Source organism: Hibiscus syriacus, unplaced genomic scaffold (genome assembly GCF_006381635.1).
Source record: "Hibiscus syriacus cultivar Baekdansim isolate YM2019G1 unplaced genomic scaffold, ASM638163v2 tig00116997_pilon, whole genome shotgun sequence".
NCBI classification, from domain to species: domain Eukaryota; kingdom Viridiplantae; phylum Streptophyta; class Magnoliopsida; order Malvales; family Malvaceae; genus Hibiscus; species Hibiscus syriacus.
Genome location: NW_024063513.1, coordinates 5,424,173 through 5,442,535, shown reverse-complemented (window position 1 = coordinate 5,442,535; position 18,363 = coordinate 5,424,173). Strand labels below are relative to the sequence as shown.

At 37.7% G+C, this 18,363-nt stretch overlaps 1 protein-coding gene and 1 pseudogene across 1 annotated transcript; both read right to left on the bottom strand.

Moving 5' to 3' along the window:
* On the bottom strand, positions 1-11,646 carry LOC120194500 (annotated as a pseudogene).
* A 2,002-nt stretch (positions 11,647-13,648) lies between these two features.
* On the bottom strand, positions 13,649-16,242 carry LOC120194113 (amino acid permease 6-like). The gene is made up of 7 exons (XM_039196508.1): positions 16,098-16,242; positions 15,757-15,990; positions 15,497-15,590; positions 15,188-15,402; positions 14,900-15,042; positions 14,150-14,377; positions 13,649-14,083 (listed from the first exon to the last, which is right to left on the bottom strand). Exons 1-7 carry the CDS (start codon positions 16,207-16,209, stop codon positions 13,664-13,666), a joined length of 1,446 nt encoding a protein of 481 aa, XP_039052439.1. The 5' UTR covers positions 16,210-16,242; the 3' UTR covers positions 13,649-13,663.
* Between the last annotated feature and the right edge of the window lie 2,121 nt (positions 16,243-18,363).

The following is an 18,363-nucleotide window of genomic DNA, read 5'->3' as shown; positions in this document are numbered from 1 at the left end:
TCAGTGAAGGGAAACATCTGAATCAGCCAAGTAAATCCTGTGATTACAGAGTTCTTTCCTTAAACGTTGAGAGAACAGCCTGCAAGCATCAACACTTTGATCGACGGCAGCGGCTAAGGCCACGTAAACAGCTGCATCCTCTGTACAATTCACGTGCGGCACGCTCACCTCCACGCAAGGTTTACTGCACTTCCCTTCTCCTTCCACGCGAGCCACATTACGAAACCTCCATACATACAGAACGGCCATAGTCCGTACCAGAAATCCTCGCTACCCGTCCGACTACACGCCGGCGATGTCCTACTCCCCGGCGTCGCCCGTCCGTTAGAACAGCCTCCGGCACCCAAGTCAATCACAAATTTCCCTCCTTTACTCGAACTCAGAGTAGACTCGGCTAGAACAATGGCTGCCGCGCTCATATCAGGAATGAGTTCGAAACGGTAACCGAGCTCGTCGGAAGAGCCACGTTCTCGCCACGCCTCGAGACGGCCCCAAGGCTTCCAGGTGCCACCTCCTGGACGGAGAATAAGCCACGACCCGGGATTGGAATGGCTGACCCGGTCCGATCCCGGTGAAGCCACGAACGGTGTGACCATTGAAGCCGCGGCTACAGGTGAGCCGGATAAGTCGTGAACCGTTATTGACCATCCTTTACGTTCTTTTCCTAGCCTTTCCCTTTCGCTTCCAAACGAGCTTAACAAACTCCGAGAGTTACTCGACTCTGACTGCAACGACCTGTCCGATTTTAACTGAAAAAGTTTATTTGACAAGCAAAAACAAACACTGCAAACCAACTAAACAGTAAAAGTAAATAAAAAGGGGTAAACTGTTTAGTAATTAAACTATTATTTTTATTTTATTTTAATACTTAAATTTTCAAAACAATTTAAAATTTTAACTAAAATTTATTTTTTATTTCATTTTAATACCTTAATGTTGAAAATTTAGGTATTAAAATAAAATTAAAAATTAAAAATGAGATAAGAAAAAAAAAATACTAAGTATTAAAATAAAATAAAAAGTAAACATTAAATATAATTTTAAAAAATTTAATTAATAAAACGGAATATAAATAATATTTTAGAGAAAATCGCCTCAGTGACCAAAAAAAAGTTATAATATACGATTTTAACCAACTTTTTTTGGATTTGCCAAAATGACCAACAAAATCGCAACGCGAAATAAAAATCGCAACGCGATCCCCAGAATCGCAAATCAGTTTCCAAAATCGCAACGCGATTCTTGAAAATCGCGATGCGATAGTACAAATTCGCATTGCGATTTTCAATAATCGCAACGCGAATATGAAAATCGCAACGCGAACACATAAATCGCAACGCGTATCCGTAAATCGCAACGTGTATCCGTAAATCGCAACGCGTATGGGTAAATCGCAATGCGTATCCGTATATCGCAACGCGTATCCGTAAATCGCAACGATAATACATAAAATCGCAACGCGTATCCGTAAATCGCAACGCGATATTTAAAGCGCCATTATAATCGCTACGCGTATTTTATTTTCAAATTACAAAAAGAATATTAAGACAAAATCCCGTAATCGCAACTCATAACCTAAAACCTAAAATCACAACTCAGTCCCATCTCCATCTCTCACTCTCTACGGCGAAGAAATCCGTCCCCATCTCCGAAGATTTCCGTCCCCATCTCCGGCGAAATCCCTCACAACCATTCACGGTCAGAAATCCCTCACAATATTCAGAAATGGAAAATCAACCTCCGAGGGTTAGTTTTTTTAATTATTTTTATTTTGAAATGTTTGCATTATTGTAGGTTTTTCATATTGAAACTGAGGATAAGTTTACTGGTCATTTCAATAATAGATTAACCATTTCACTTAGATTTCATTTCGCGTTACGATTCTGTCGTTGCGATTTTCATTTCGCGTTGCTATTCTCTCGTTGCGATTTTCAAGTTAGTATTTGTCTTTGTCTTTGTTCTGTCTTTTGGTTGAAGTAATGCAATCCATTCAAGTTTCAATTTGCAGAAGAGTCGCAACGAGATAAATGAAAATCGCAACGAGAGAATGACTGTCGCAACGAGAGAATCGCAACGCGAAATGAAAATCGCAACGAGAGAATCGCAACGCGAAACCAAAATCGCATTGCGATTTTCATTTCGCGTTGCGATTCTCTCGTTGCGATTTTCATTTCGCGTTGCGATTCTCTCGTTGCGATTGTCATCTCGCGTTGCGATTCTCTCGTTGCGATTTTCATTTCAACCAAAAGACAAAACAGTGTTGCAAATTTTAGTTTCAAGAATAAACTACTACTTTTTATGTTTATTGTTTTTGGTATATCTTCACAGTGTAGTTTTTGGTATATCTAACTTGGTATGTTTATTATTTTTGTAGAAATTTTTTTCGGCTCAATTGACCTTGAGAAATAAAGTCAGCCTGGCCACTACAATTGCAAAGAAGCTTTCACCTGCTCAAAGACAATTGTTTGAGGAAACCTGCTTCGGGCCATGGCTGAGAGTACAGCATCCGGGTGGAGATGCTAATTTGACCCATTTGTGGCTTCAGACCATGACATCAAATCTACCCGACAGTATACAACGTGGTGAGGAAGAGATATGGTTTCATTTTCCACCAGCGTATACTTGCTTTGGGCGGAAGGAGTTCTGCTTAATCACTGGTCTACGATTCGGACACGATGATGTAGGCCGGTACACTCGTCATATCGCCCGCCCATCATGGTTATCCCGGATTTTTCCGGATGAGTCAATGGAGAAGCCGAACCTACATGTCGACGACCTGAAGAAATTATTTAATAAGAAAGCTGGTTTCACTCGGATGGAAGACGTCGATGTTGTCCGAGTATGCCTTCTACTACTTGTGTATGCCGGCTTTTTAGGCAGAGAGGCCAGACAACCTATTCATCGGGAGCTAATAATATTGGTAGAGGACCTGAATGCATGGAATCTGTTTCCGTGGGGTTCGTATATATGGAAAGCTACCTGGACTAAGTTGTCGTCTGCCTTTGATGACCGCAAAAGTTTGCGGGGCGATGGGTCCAAATACACTTTGTCAGGCTTTGTTTGGGCCTTTAAGGTAAGAATTTCTATATAATGTTTCTAAAATTATAATTAATTATTTAACAATTACTAATTTTGTTATTATATTGTTTGTAGATTTGGATATTCGAGGCTTTCCCCAGCATGCGTACATATGCAATAAAAACGTCAAATGATATTCCCAGGGCTATTTCCTGGAAGAGGAAAACTCTGTTGGATTGGGAAGACTTAATACCATATGCCACAATAAATAATGTAAGTTAACACAAATACTTTCATATAATATATAAACAAGTTATTAATAGTAGACGTTTAACTTTGTTTGAGTTTTTATATTTTAGGAGGCCAACATTCCATTACAAAGACTGTCACCCACGGAGGAAGAGCTTGCCACTGATTGGTGGTAAGCTAGTCAGAGTTTTTTTGATGGCACGGATGATGAGCAGCATCCACTTCCTCCAATTCGAGAGCCATCACCTCACCTAGAGCCATCACCCGATCGTGACGACTATACACCTCTAGAACGAGAGCCATCACCTATCCCGTCACATCATCGAGCCTCTTCTCCACCATCACCTCATGATAGGCGACCGTCAAAGATGCCACGACTCCTATCTCCCTGTTCTCCACCTCCACCTCAACGGGATGAGTCAAGGGAGTTACGTGATGAGGTCAATGCCTTGCGTGAGGAGATCGGTACTCTACGCGATAACGATGGTGCATGGCGTGTGGAGGTGTCAACTTTACGTGGTGAGGTTGCCGCTCTACGTGAGATGATAGTATCGTTGCAGAATGAGGTTCATACTCTACGCAACGAGGTAAGTTTAAGATTTTCCATATTTAACTTAATGATAAATTTACTCGTAATTTCACTTAGATTAGCCATTTCACTTAGATTGCTTAGTAAATTTATTCGGTTGCTGCCAATTCTGCTAAACTGTGTATTCTTTAACACTGTGAAATAGTATTTGTCTTTGTTTTGTCTTTTGGTTGAAAGTAAATTTGTTCGGTTGCTGCCAATTCTGCTAAACTGTGTATTCTTTAACACTGTGAAATATATTTGTCTTTGTTTTGTCTTTTGGTTGAAAGTAAATTTGTTCGGTTGCTGCCAATTCTGCTAAACTGTGTATTCTTTAACACTGTGAAATATATTTGTCTTTGTTTTGTCTTTTGGTTGAAAGTAAATTTGTTCGGTTGCTGCCAATTCTGCTAAACTGTGTATTCTTTAACACTGTGAAATAGTATTTGTCTTTGTTTTGTCTTTTGGTTGAAAGTAAATTTATCCATTCAAGTTTCAATTTGCAGAAGAAGAAATAGTTTACTTTCGCAACACGAAACTTAAAATCGCAACGCGAAACCAAAATCGCAACGCGAAATGAAAATCGCAACGACAGAATCGCAACGCGAAACCAAAATCGCAACGACAAGATCGCAACGCGAAACCAAAATCGCATTGCGATTTTCATTTCGCGTTGCGATTCTTTCGTTGCGATTTTCATTTCGCATTGCGATTCTGTCGTTGCGATTTTCATTTCGCGTTGCGATTTTGGTTTCGCGTTGCGATTTTAAGTTTCGTGTTGCGAAAGTAAATTATTTCTTCTTCTGCAAATTGAAACTTGAATGGATAAATTTACTTCAACCAATAGACAAAACAAATACTAACTTCAGGGTATTAGTTTGAAACATATTTTTCTTTGTTATCTGATGCATTTTGTGAACTATGATAGAATAATGACTTGGGTGAATACAATGCAAGTTTGAAACATATTTGTCTTTGTTTTCACTGTTTAAATATCATGTCTGTTTATTTACTGATTTTTGTATTTAATTATTTAGCGGCCCGATAGAGTGGATGCTTTACGTCGGGTTATGCTTGCACGACGGAGTTCACGCATCAGACAGCGTGCACGTGCTATTAAGTCTCCGTACACCCCAATAGTGCGAAGACACCGCAAGAAGAAGCCCGACTCGCCTGTCATCCCTCAAGAGTCCACTCCTATCGTTGAAGAGGCCCCCCATATCATTCCTCGAGAGTCCCCTCCCACCGTTCAAGAGGCCACTGTCATCATTGAAGAGGTCCCTCCCACCATTCAAGAGCCCGATTCACATGGCGTCATATGTAGGCTTCTTGAGAAACCCTCTGTCGTGCCGGACATGATGGATTCAAGTTGGCTCTCGTATGAGTTACCGGCCAGTACCATACCGGTATCTGAAGAGGAGAGGGAACAACTACCGGACACAATTTTGGATAACACCCTTTGGGCTAAGACCGCAGTTGATTTTTATCTACATGAGCGGAGCAAGGGGTGTTTCACTGACATATGCAAGCTCACCGATGATATCTTTTTGTTGCTTGAACGGCCTTGGTGGGGCGTATTATTAGGGGTCGAAGACAATGGCTATTTCGATGGGGGGTAAGTCTTATATTTTTCTTATATTTCAATTTGATTAATTTTTTTTTTAAATTTATGTAAGTCACTAATATATGTCTTTTTTGTAAAACAGCATATCGATGCGTGGGTGACACGTCTTCTAATAATAAGAAAACTTAAGAAAAATAAAATATACGATATACAATAATGCCGACGTCTTTTCACGCCGTTCACTTGAAGAATGCACGAGATGAATCATTTGATTTGGGCAATGGACAAGCTAAACTTTATCCTGCATGGTGGGAGGTCGATAAGGTTAGTATTTATTTTAGATTGAGTTTAAAGGTTTTATGAAATAAGTGCGCAAATGAATGAATTATTACTTATGATTGCAGGTGTTTATCCCTGTTTTGGAACGTAAACATTGGATTCTCGTCGAGCTTCAGCTCCCATCCCTTAAGACAATAGTGTATGACAGCATGATAAATTACATATCATTGGCTGATTTAAGAGATGTTATTAAGGGATGGAGCTCTCATTTGGCTAAATTCTTGGATGCGATCAATTATTGGACTCGTTCTGGAAACAAGAAGCCAAAGAAGCTCAATATTACAGTTATTAGAGACGAGACCGCGCCACAACAAACGAGCGGAGCCAGAGGAGATTGTGGTCCTCTCGTATGCTTGGCGTTGGAGCGTTTGACGACGGGAAGCATCAAGTATCTACCTCCCACCGATAGAGATAAAGCTGCAGTAGGCTTGTGGTTTCGGCATTATATGGCTAAATCGATATATACGAGACGCTGCCTACCTGCATCCGCGTTATAAAAATGTCCATAAACAATTGGTAAGTTTATATACTTTTGGTTTGAAAATGTTTGGTTAAGTAACTAGAATTCAATAATTTGTAGAAAGTGTTGTCTGAACAAATGTTTGGTTTCTGCAGGTTAATCTCAGAAGTGAACTGCGTGAAAATGATGTCGAGCTGCAAAAGTTGATTCAATAGTTTAATTGATTGTTTTTGATTGTTTAATTGATTTGTAAAAGTTGATTCAATAGTAGATGATCGGAAATAAGAATTATTGCTTATTTTTTGATTGTTTAATTGATTTGTAAAAGATGATTTGTAAAAGTTGATTTGTGTAATTGATGCGAACATAATTCTTATTTGTGCTTGTTTAATTGATTGAAATGTAATGGTTGATTTTGTTGATTTCAATCTGCATTATGTTGAAGGCAAAAATGACTATCGCAATGCGAAATAAAAATCGCAACGAGAGAATCGCAATGCGAAATGAAAATCGCAATGCGGAAATGAAAATCGCAATGCGTTTATAATTTCGCATTGCGATTATCTCGTTGCGATTTTCATTTCGCATTGCGATTTTCATTTCGCATTGCGATTCTTTTGTTGCGATTTTCATTTCGCATTGCGATTTTCATTTCGCATTGCGATTTCCATTTCGCATTGCGATTTTCATTTCGCATTGCGATTTTCATTTCGCATTGCGATTCTCTCGTTGCGATTTTCATTTCGCATTGCGATTTTCATTTCGCATTGCGATTCTCTCGTTGCGATTTTCATTTCCGCATTGCGATTTTCATGTTGGGATTTTCATTTCGCGTTGCGATTGTATTTTCCGTGTTGCGATAGTCAAATGCATGCCTAATAGTGATAACAACTGAATAACAAGAGTTGGTTAAGTCAAAATGGTTGGCCTGAGTCATTAATTCAACTGAAAATGTTAAAAGTTCACACATAAAATCCACATAATACAACGTTTGCATTTAAAAATCACCTAAGTTAACAGTCTCAAAAGGTGAAGCAAATCGTGATTGGGATTTTAAAGATGATTGCCTTTTGCTTGACACCATATGAGCTTTGGATTTTGATGAGGATCCATATTTTGGTAGAGGAAAAGATGATTTTGATGGCACTGGTGATCCACATGTCAACCTTGTATGACCACTTTCCTTGCACCGACTACATGTCGATCTCTTCTTCTCTTCACCCTTAGACGGTATACGATCGTGACTTTTTGGTCGGCCAGGTAGCCTTCTGTCCATGGCTGGTGGCAAAACTGTTTGTAAGTCATCTGGTATGTCCCACTCAGAAGGATGTGGAATAGGGTAGACAATCTCGGCATAAGTCTGTCGATAAACTTCTGTAGTGTAGCAATCCATAGCGTATGCGCTTGAATCATCTTGGTTTAAATGAAGAGCAACTTTTATAACATGGCCACACGGATAACCAGATGTTTGCCATTTCATACAACTACACGTCTTTGCATTTAGATCGACTAGCCCATTTAAGTTATTATCCAGTACTTGAAACAAAGTGTTTGAACATGGTTCAACTCTCCATGACGTTGACTTCACAACACGTTTCGTTATCTTTTTTTCAGTCCATGGTGTAACACGATGTTCCAATGTTCCTGTAAATTTAAATAAACAATACTTAGTAAATATATAAATATGATAAGTTACGAATTCAAAGAAATAATACCTGCATGGTTTCTTTTCTTGTAGTACCACTGTTGAATAGAGGCTCGAAAAAACTCCATTAACATAGTAATGGGTAATTTCCGGGAATGACGACTTAGAGCGTTGATTGATTCTGCACTATTAGACGTCATGAAACCATATCTTGCTCCAAGTTGATGTACTCTTGACCATCTTTCAAACCCGACATCTTCTAGTGTTTGAGCACACTGAGGCAAAACACGTCTTAAACAATTTATATGCTTATTGAAATCCACTTCCCGATAAGCTTTTACAGCCTTCCAGTATGTCCATTTGTGCTTTTTTATACCAGCAGACCTTGATTTTAGATTTCTATACAAATGAACACCACAAAGTCCATGAAAAGCATCTGGGAAACACCTTCTAACAGCGTTGTCAATTGAGTTTGCCCTATCGGATATGATTGTCAGATTGCTAATAGGACCTATGCAATCCCTAAGATGCCCCATAAACCATGTCCATGAATCAGAGGTTTCAGATTTGCCAACCCCGTAAGCTATTGGCAATATCCCATTGTTAGCATCCATGGCTACTGCTAATAAGTTTACTCCAAGGTATCGACCTTTCAAATGTGCTCCGTCAACTATAATAACTGGGCGCATGCAAGTAATAAACGAACGAATCTACAAAATAATATACACAAGAAATATAATCATTTAAATGTGAAATGCATGTAACTAACAAAAATGAGTCAACAAAATTATATTGATTTACTAACCGTAGCACCAATGGCGATAAACAGCAACTCAAAACGTCCATCTCTATCTGTTTTGATATGAGTTACCGACCCAGGATTTTTCAGCTTTAAATTGTGACAATAAGCCGGCAGTTGGGCAAACGATGCTTCTGGCGACCCCCTCAACAATTCCAAGGCATAACATTTGGCTCTCCAAGCTTGAGAATATGATATACTAATCTTGAACCGAGCATTCATGTCAGTCATAATTTCATGTCCCCGATATACCCTGCCATTCAAAAACATTAACTCAGCCAGAAAACCACCCAACACCTTTTTGTTTGCCTGTCTATGGTGAGGAAAAACTTGGGTTCTTGAACATGTATGTTTATCAATAAAAGTCCTAACTTGAAACATTTTGCAATCTTTTATTCTCTTTGCAATCATACGCCACGTACAGTTTTTGTCAATCATACACCTTGTTTCGAAACGATCTTTGCTTGATTTGTTAACTTTTAGTTGATAGCCATCTTCCACACATTTTGTATACAAAGCTATCTTCAAGTCTTCCTTTGTATCAAAACAATCATCTTTCTTGACACGAATAACTTTTGTGTAACAATCAACTGCTTTCTTTGCCAACTCTTCTTCCGGTAACTGAAGTAATTCTGGCATATTCCAGTTATACTCCCGTGGCATTTTCTTTTCTTCGGGGACTTTTTCTTCTTCTTTTTCTTCTTCAGGATTATATGAATTACAGAATGGATGTTCAACATGTTCATTCACAGTCGTAACTTCCTCCTCATTATCATCAACAACATCTTCCTCGGCAACGGGTGTTTCATCATCAAAATTCGGGTATTGACCAATATTAAATCATTACACACATGGTCTGTTTCTTCTTCTGAAACATCATCAAAATCCGTGTATTGACCAATATCAAAGTCCGGATATTGACCAAGACCAAATTTCGAATACTGACTAGTACTCACAATTTTTTCTGTTGGCTCATCATCGTCTAACTGGTCAATACGAAAACCGGAATTTGGTGCTGAAAGTTGATTGGGATTTGGATTAGAGAAAGGTTGTGGGTTTTGAGAAAAACTTAGTTGATTACTACCCGCTACTGACCCAACAATACTACTTCTAGGTTCAACAACATACAATGTAACATCATCTTGTGAAACACTAATGTAAGCAATGAATCGTTCAACATCTTCATTGTCGGTTAACAAATAAACTTTACCATTTCTCTGATAAGATAGCCTAAATCCACTTAGGGGCTCTAAATTCAATTTATTTGAAACACGTAGCATTAGAGTTTCATAAGTTAACTTTTGTAAAGACAATTTTAGTTGAAGATTCATGGGTAAAGGCATATATTGTAAAACACCATGAACATTATCCCATGACCCTCCAAAACACAAATCTATCCAAACATGGTCAGATGATTTCATGGTTGTAAATTAATTTACTAAACAGACGAGCTGCGAAACTAAAACCTGTTGCCGGATTGGGAAGGATGTCGTTGGATATAGGAACGGATGTCGCCGGAGAGAGTGATAGATGGAGATGGAATGAGTTGCGATTTAGGGATTTAGTTTATGATTTCAGTGTTATATACCCAAAATTTCAGTGTTGTGATTTACAGATTCTCGTTGCGATTTACGGATTATCGTTGCGATTTACAGATTCTCGTTGCGATTTACGGATTATCGTTGCGATTTACGGATACGCGTTGCGATTTACGGATTATCGTTGCGATTTACGGATACGCGTTGCGATTTACGGATACGCATTGCGATTTACGGATACGCGTTGCGATTTACGGATACGCGTTGCGATTTACGGATACACGTTGCGATTTACGGATACGTGTTGCGATTTTATGTATTATCGTTGCGATTTACGGATACGCGTTGCGATATACGGATACGCATTGCGATTTACCCATACGCGTTGCGATTTACGGATACACGTTGCGATTTACGGATACGCGTTGCGATTTATGTGTTCGCGTTGCGATTTTCATATTCGCGTTGCGATTATTGAAAATCGCAATGCGAATTTGTACTATCGCATCGCGATTTTCAAGAATCGCGTTGCGATTTTGGAAACTGATTTGCGATTCTGGGGATCGCGTTGCGATTTTTATTTCGCGTTGCGATTTTGTTGGTCATTTTGGCAAATCCAAAAAAAGTTGGTTAAAATCGTATATTATAACTTTTTTTTGGTCACTGAGGCGATTTTCTCAATATTTTAATACTAAAAATATAGTTTACCACAAAAAAAATTCAAGTTTGCTTTACCGGACTATTTTGTGTTCAAAGTAACGAACTTGGCATAAGAGCATGAAAATTGAATAATCAATGGGGGTTATATAACTAACCTGGATCTTTGATTCCGGTCACCGATGTTTCTAAAACTGAATTTGCAAGTGAAAACGGGCTGCCGGATATTTCCTTGGATCAGAAACACTTGAGGGCTACATTCCGGTTCACCGTCGAACTGGAAAACAAATCTGGGGTCGGGTTCTGCTTTAACATTCAAGTGAAACTGAGCAGAAGTACCTTTATTAGCTTCTTTCCCGACTGGAATCCAGCCATTGAGGAAAACACAAGCCCTGGATTCGGTTCCCGCCAGATCCAACGGCACCGACACTTTTCCTAGCAGACGCCATGTGCCTCTCCGGCCGGTGTAGATAGCGATCTTGAGACGAGGCTTGGCGGAAAAGATGGATTTCTCTGCGAGTTTGTCGATATCGGCTTTACCGAGGTGGAACGTAGCGGCTAAGGTCTGTAGCTGTTTGTCGGGAAACTGAGTCTCAGGCGAAATGCAGGGAACAACGGCGGTTTGTAAGGGGAAATTCTTAAGCTTAATCTTACAAAAACATGGAGATAAAGAAGGATTAACAACGGACAGTGAAGGTCTCGAAGCAACCGGAATTTTCAAGGCTAGATTGCCGACGGTAAGTCGTACGAAAGGGCAAGGGTCCATGGGGGTTTTTTATGTTTCTGGTTTTGGGACTAGCCCTTGTTATTAAAAAAAAAACCCTTGAGTCTTGCATATATACATCTAGCAGTATACATGGGAGTGGAGGTTACATCGGAAAACGGGTTGTAAGCAAACAAATGTGACCCATGAACATTTTTGTACATTTGACACAAATGGATGTATTTGGGAAAAGGTAGGGGAGGTAGGGGATGAATGAGAAATGGGTCGAGTTTCAAAGTGGGTGGGGATGAAGGAGCTGGCGGTATCCGATGGAGAGGGGTTTTGGGGGTTTTATTATACCGGAGGTTTCGTTTTTATTCGGTCGTTAGAATGGATCGCAATCTGATTACTGATTTTACAGAGATGAAGGATTTTGCTTGCTGTCTGTCTGTGGGCACGTGGGTCAGTGCCAAAGTTTTTTTTTCCAGAGAGAAAGGCTTAGAACTCGGCATGTCGTGACGTAGAGGCAGAGATATTGAATGGGTTGACCCAAACCCATAATAGAAAATAGGAACCCATGAAGCCCAACAAACAATGAGGCCCATATTAATTGAAATTTACTCCATGTGATGTTAAGCAAGAGTTGCAGAGGATAACGCACACGTTATCTTAAAAGCTAAGGTCCGAAGGCCCTCATTTTATATCACTCTGTTCTCTGTTGTAATTTAATTTAATTTAACCATCGTTAACTTTTTTTTTGGATAAATTTGAATTTTATTATCTAAAGGAGCAAAGTATGCTACAACAAACATACCAAAAGGGAGTATAAACTAATCATCATTAATTTTACATAATACAATAAATTGAATTTGGGAGAAATTCAATATTCTGTTTAGATTTCTACTCCCCAATATTATGTTTATATTAAAAATGTTGTCAACAGCGACTTAAATAACTTTGACAATTTTGAAGGTTCTTTTATCTGTTTTTTCATTTGAATATAAGTTATTTAAGTTTGAAGGTTCTTTTATAAGTTTGAATTTGCCTCCTAACTTAAAATCATTATTATCTAAATTTTCAATTTTGATATGTTTTAGTATTTAAACTTCTATTTTTTTCTTCAAAATCATATCAAACATTTAGTTTTTTTGTTTTATTTTAGTACCTAACCATTAAAAGCTTAATGGACGGGCTGACGTGGCATAGTTCCGACGGATGAACGACCAATTCAAACAGCGAATTACGAGAGAATGTCGAGTCGACCAACATAGTCTAGTTTCAAGCCGATAGGACAGTGGACCATTGGAGACCGAATGATGAAGAGATCAAAGATTCCATCATCGATTTGGGAAGATTAAGACATTTCCCGTGAACGAAATTGCGTTCAGGGGTCGAAAAAGGTATGGGATGGAAAGTTTAGGCTTCATCGGTCGACGACTGTAGATACAGCGACTGCCGAGCCCGTCAGATAAATTTTTAACAGCGGAGTACTAAAATGAAACAAAAACTAAATGTTAAATATGATTTTGAAAAAAAAATAAAATTTGAGTGTTAAAATGAATCAAAACTAAGGAGAGTAAGATGAAGCAAAAGTAGTTTACAATCCAAAAGAAAATTCAGATGAATGAAAATCTAAACGATCAGAATATTCCTTTAAGATTTGAATGAAAAATCAAAAAAATTATAAAATAAAAGTGATAATAAGAGATGTGTTATGAAAGAGATTTAACACATAAGTTAATAAACCCAATTAGAAGAAGGCCCATGTCAACGAACATGTTAAGCCACCTGATCTCGGCCCATCAAACAATTGATATCATCAATACATGATGTTGCATTTCATGCATCATTACACTTTCCAACATTTGCCTCCTATTTCAGATCGAGCTTTAGAGTTTGCTTTTGCCACCAATTGGAGAAACTAACACAGATACTGATTTGGAAAACAAAAGAAAAAGAGAAACAAATTACAGTTTCCTCCAGTTTCTTAATATTTAACACAGAATTAAAGCATTGTAACAAAAGAAAAAGAAATTACAGTTTCCAGTAATTTCTTAATATTTCACACGGAATCAAAGTAGTGTAGTCCTAGAACCTAAAAAGAGAGATAACTTCGTTCAATCCTAAGTCGAAAATGGCTTGTATGTCTTGAGGCTTTGAATCAGTCCTTGAACAGATCCAGCAGCGGCAACGAGCGAAACCATCAAGCATATCATGCTCAGAATTTTCAGCCATATCCACCTGAGCGAATACTTGGGCAATTTCGTTTGAGCAATGTGCATCTCTATCGGAAAGTAGACCGTCAATGGCCAGAACGAGCCAGCCCCAATAAGTCCCAAGAAATCGTTGAAGAAGGGAAATAACATAGCTACCACGGCCGTCACAATAACATAGGCTGTCCTCCACACCAGCCTGAAGAAGTTGACGTTATAAACGCCATAGCATGGAACATCAACGGCATGCTCTCCTGTAATGAACTTGTTTTCTGGCCAGTGTCTGGCACACCAGCTCTCGGCGAATCCGAATAAGGGTTGGGCAAACACCTGGATAGTAAACCATGTTAGACCACGAAGTCTTCAATGGGATGAAATTTCAGGTATGCGTTTTACCTGGTAAGCACCAATAAGATGGATGGCAATGCAAATGTTGGCGAAGTCGATCAACCAAAAGGGCTCATAGAAGCCGAAACCAGTGAGGAAATTTCCTGGTGCATCGTTTCCAAAGGCTGCATATCCGACAAGGCCACAAAGGACATAGAATACAGTGGTCGTTGAAACACCGAGGGTTGTTGCTCTCTTCATTGATTTGTTTTCTGGTGGGCTCGATTTGATCGTGTCCTGAATTCATTAAAAAGAAAAGTAAGACTCCTAGGTACCTCTGTATATCCCTTTTTAAGGGTTTAGATCAGCATGTGCTAGTTATCGATTGCGACGAATCCAGAGGCCGCACTTTGAAAAGGTGATTCTTTTTTGAGACGGGACAAAAAACAGTTGATACCCAACTGTATTGAACGTCGCAATTTACTGCTAATAGGTTCATGATAACTGATAAAAGAAAAAGTTGGATAAAAAAATAATAAAGCTTCCACTTTTCCTTTTGGAAAATGCAATAGAATCTATGGACCAAATTCTGAAACATTCTGATCCATAGGAATCTTTGGATCTCAGCATCTTACATTATCTTACTAAAAAAAAATCTTATTTTTTGTATGCATAATTGAATACATGCAGGGGATATATTCATCTAAGAAAACAATGATATTTTAAACTCCAAATATTTCATAACTTCCATGCAATCGTCGCATTATCTTATATATACAAATTCCTGACAAATTGAATTTTATATCTGTAAATACTTGCCTGAATCTCAACTAGGACGGTAGAATATGCATAGGCAAAGGCAATGTCTCCAATAGCTTGGAATGTCCTCCAAATCTTTTCAGATCCTGACACGTCCACCCCTACTGTCACTCCGGTTAAGGTTGTCCTCACATGTCCCCCACCTTGATGTTAATACAGGGAAGAGTTCAATTTAGATGAAATTCAAACAACTCTATCGAGCAAATTAAACAGAAATTGATCAATGGTTTTCTTAATTTAAGGTGGAAAGAGAGCTTCACTGTCATTCTTATCAGCTGGTAAAGTTACCTGCAAGTTTGGCGATGGAGAGTCCAAGACCAATGGAAGAATAAGCAAAGGACATGATGGCAGCAAGAATCGATAGCCATGAAAGATTGTGGAAGTTGGGGATTTGACTGAGAATGATCTGGATGCATGCGAAGATGATCATGAAAGGGTTGTTCGATGTTTGGCACTTCACATGATGGCCATGCTTGTGGAAGCAATTTGACCTTTTGACAGCCCTGATTACAAGCAAAATAGGAGACCACAAAAGAAACAATTAACAAAACCAGTGAAATTCCAACAATTCAATATGCAGGAGAATTTCAAACTTACACCATGCTAATTGATGCTGTGATAGTGTAACCAATGGTTATTCCGAGAAGATTAACATACTGAGCTAATCCACAGAGTTGGACTTTTCTTCCTCCTGCAAAAAGATAATCATTGAATTTGATGTTTCATTAATGATTTCTGTGGGATCTTGGGAATGGATGAATTATCTACACGGGGAAACAGTTCCTCTTCAAAAACAACGTATTTCTTGGAAGTGTAAACAATCGGTTAATATGGTATTAATGCGGTGGAATGAGTACCTAAGTAAGCTCTAACAGCATCCATGTAGGTGTAGTTTCGGTTTCCATGGACAGGATCAGGAGCCCTATAGCAATCAGCAAGAAGGGTGGAGGTGAAGAAGGTGATGAAGGAGAAAGCCATGAGAACTGCCGGTCCAGCCACCCAACCCAATTGGGCAATAGCCCACGCAAGAGATAGCACTCCAGATCCAATCACGGCAGTGATAATATGAGCACTTGCGGTAAGCCAAGTCCCTTCAAAATTAAAATAAATAAATAAATAAAAGCAAAATAAGGATCATGCAAACAAGGATAATAATGATAAGCATTCCAAGGGAAAAAGAAACAAATAAGTACCGTACCGGTTCTTTTGACTCGACCATCATCATCCAAGTTCTTGTCGACATCACCATTCTCATAATCTCCAGGGTTTCTCTCAATGAACATGCTAGCCTTCTGCATCTCTTTGGCCATCTCTTCAGCCTCGAGGGTTAAATATTGATAATCGAGTTGAAACAAGGGTAAATTTACGGTGGTTGTTGGGAAAGGAAAACAAAACTGGTAACTGGTAAGAGAAGATGATGAGTTCAGAGAGAAAGACAATCACCATATATAGGCATGGTTGGAGGCTTGGGGCCGTGGGGCAGCGGTATCATTAACAGGGTTGGAATCGGATTAATGGAATTTGAGTTTCGGATTGATTTTGAATCTAGTAAAATAAATAAATTTATTTATCTCAGGATAATAATAAAAATATTTATTTATTTATATATATTAAAAATAAAAAAAATCAAATCAAATTATTAGATTATAACAAAAAAATTTAAATTAGATGTGAAACATGTAAAACATTATTTTTAAATTCAAATGGAAAATTTAAGATCAATAGTAAAATTAGTTATAATAATATTAGATAAAATTCAAATTTACCAAAAAACAAAAAAATCTATCCTATCACGTTGTTTTACTCGCATGAACTGTCCGCACTTTCCATGCTTTTGTTCTGGGAAATGACATTACAATTAAAGACGGTATAATTTTGTAGATTTTATACCATATCTATTCTAATTGAAACAATGATGAATATAAGTTTGGTAGATAGTGGGTGAGTGCGGATGTAAAAATTTATACCCGTCATGGGTAGTGGTTAAATGATGGGTTTAAGACATTACTCATTCCGCACCTGTCCGTCCGGCATTCATCCACCTACTAATTACTCCCCATATAAATTTTGGATCATTATGAATTTATATAAAATTTTAGAGACTATTATATAAATCTTAAGATTTTATAGGACATGATTTGTAATTTAATCAAATGTTAGAATATAAACTCAATTAATCTTTGATTTATTTTATTATGTTTCTTAATGGATGTGTTTGTTTTATATTTTATTGTTTATGTAAGATGTGAGTCTAAGTAGTTACGAGATGGGTGATGAATATCTAGTTAGGTAATGGATGGGGTGAATTTGATAATGTACCCACGTGAGCGGGTGTGAATTTAAAATTTTTACCTATTATGAGTAATAAGTAGATAATGAATACAAAAATATTAAATAGATATTAGAATAGAGAAAGGTGTATATGCACTAGCTCCGCACATTTTCCATTCCTAATTACAATGTTAACCATCCCATGTGGTATTTACCACAACAAATCAGGATTTTGACTTTTGACTTCGCCACTAATATTTACTATAAGTAAATTACTTCTTTTCCCCAACACAACGAGGAATACACATACTTAAAAATTCGGTTGACCCCTCCATACAATCGATGATAATGAATATTAGATAAGCCTTATGTGCTCAAAGCAATGGTCCTAATGACATTATAATAAGCACTTTGGGTTTAATTTAAATTAATGCGGAATTATTATTGTCCAAAGAGTCGGCCCCGCTCAATACATTTTCTTCTCATATACATTGGATCCAATCTAATATCTTGCTTTATTTTTAGGCCTCTAAATGAATCGAACGCACACGAATGTAGGTATGTTCATGTTCGTTCATTTAATAAATAAATGAATATAAACTAACACGAACATAAACGAACAAAAGTTTTTTTGTTCATGTTTGTTCATTAAGGAATATAGCTTGTTCATGTTCGTTCATTTAAATGATAAATAAACGTAAACGAACGAACATAAACAAACATAATAAATGAACATAAACGAACAACACAAACACAAAAAACAAACTTATTCGAGCACAACAAATGAATGTAAAAAAAGAGTAAACAACAAGAATAAAAACTTAAAATTCATTAATATAACCTGTAACTTTAGAATTAATTTGTTCGAATACGACAAAAACATACATAAATCATAAATAAGTTAATGAACATAATAAAGTCTTAAAGTTAATTTGTTCAACAAAACAATCTTCTTGAAATCCAAACAACTTTAATAATCATCGTAACATATTCAATTTGCCCATTGTTCGAACATAAATGAACGAACATAAATGAACATAATTGAACGAACATAAACGAATATATAATCGAACGTTCACGAACGTAAATGAACGAACGAGTCCTTTGTTCGTGTTCGTTCATTTAATTAAACGAACGTAAAATATTGTTCATGTTCGTTCATTTAATAAATAAACGAACATAAACGAACTCCC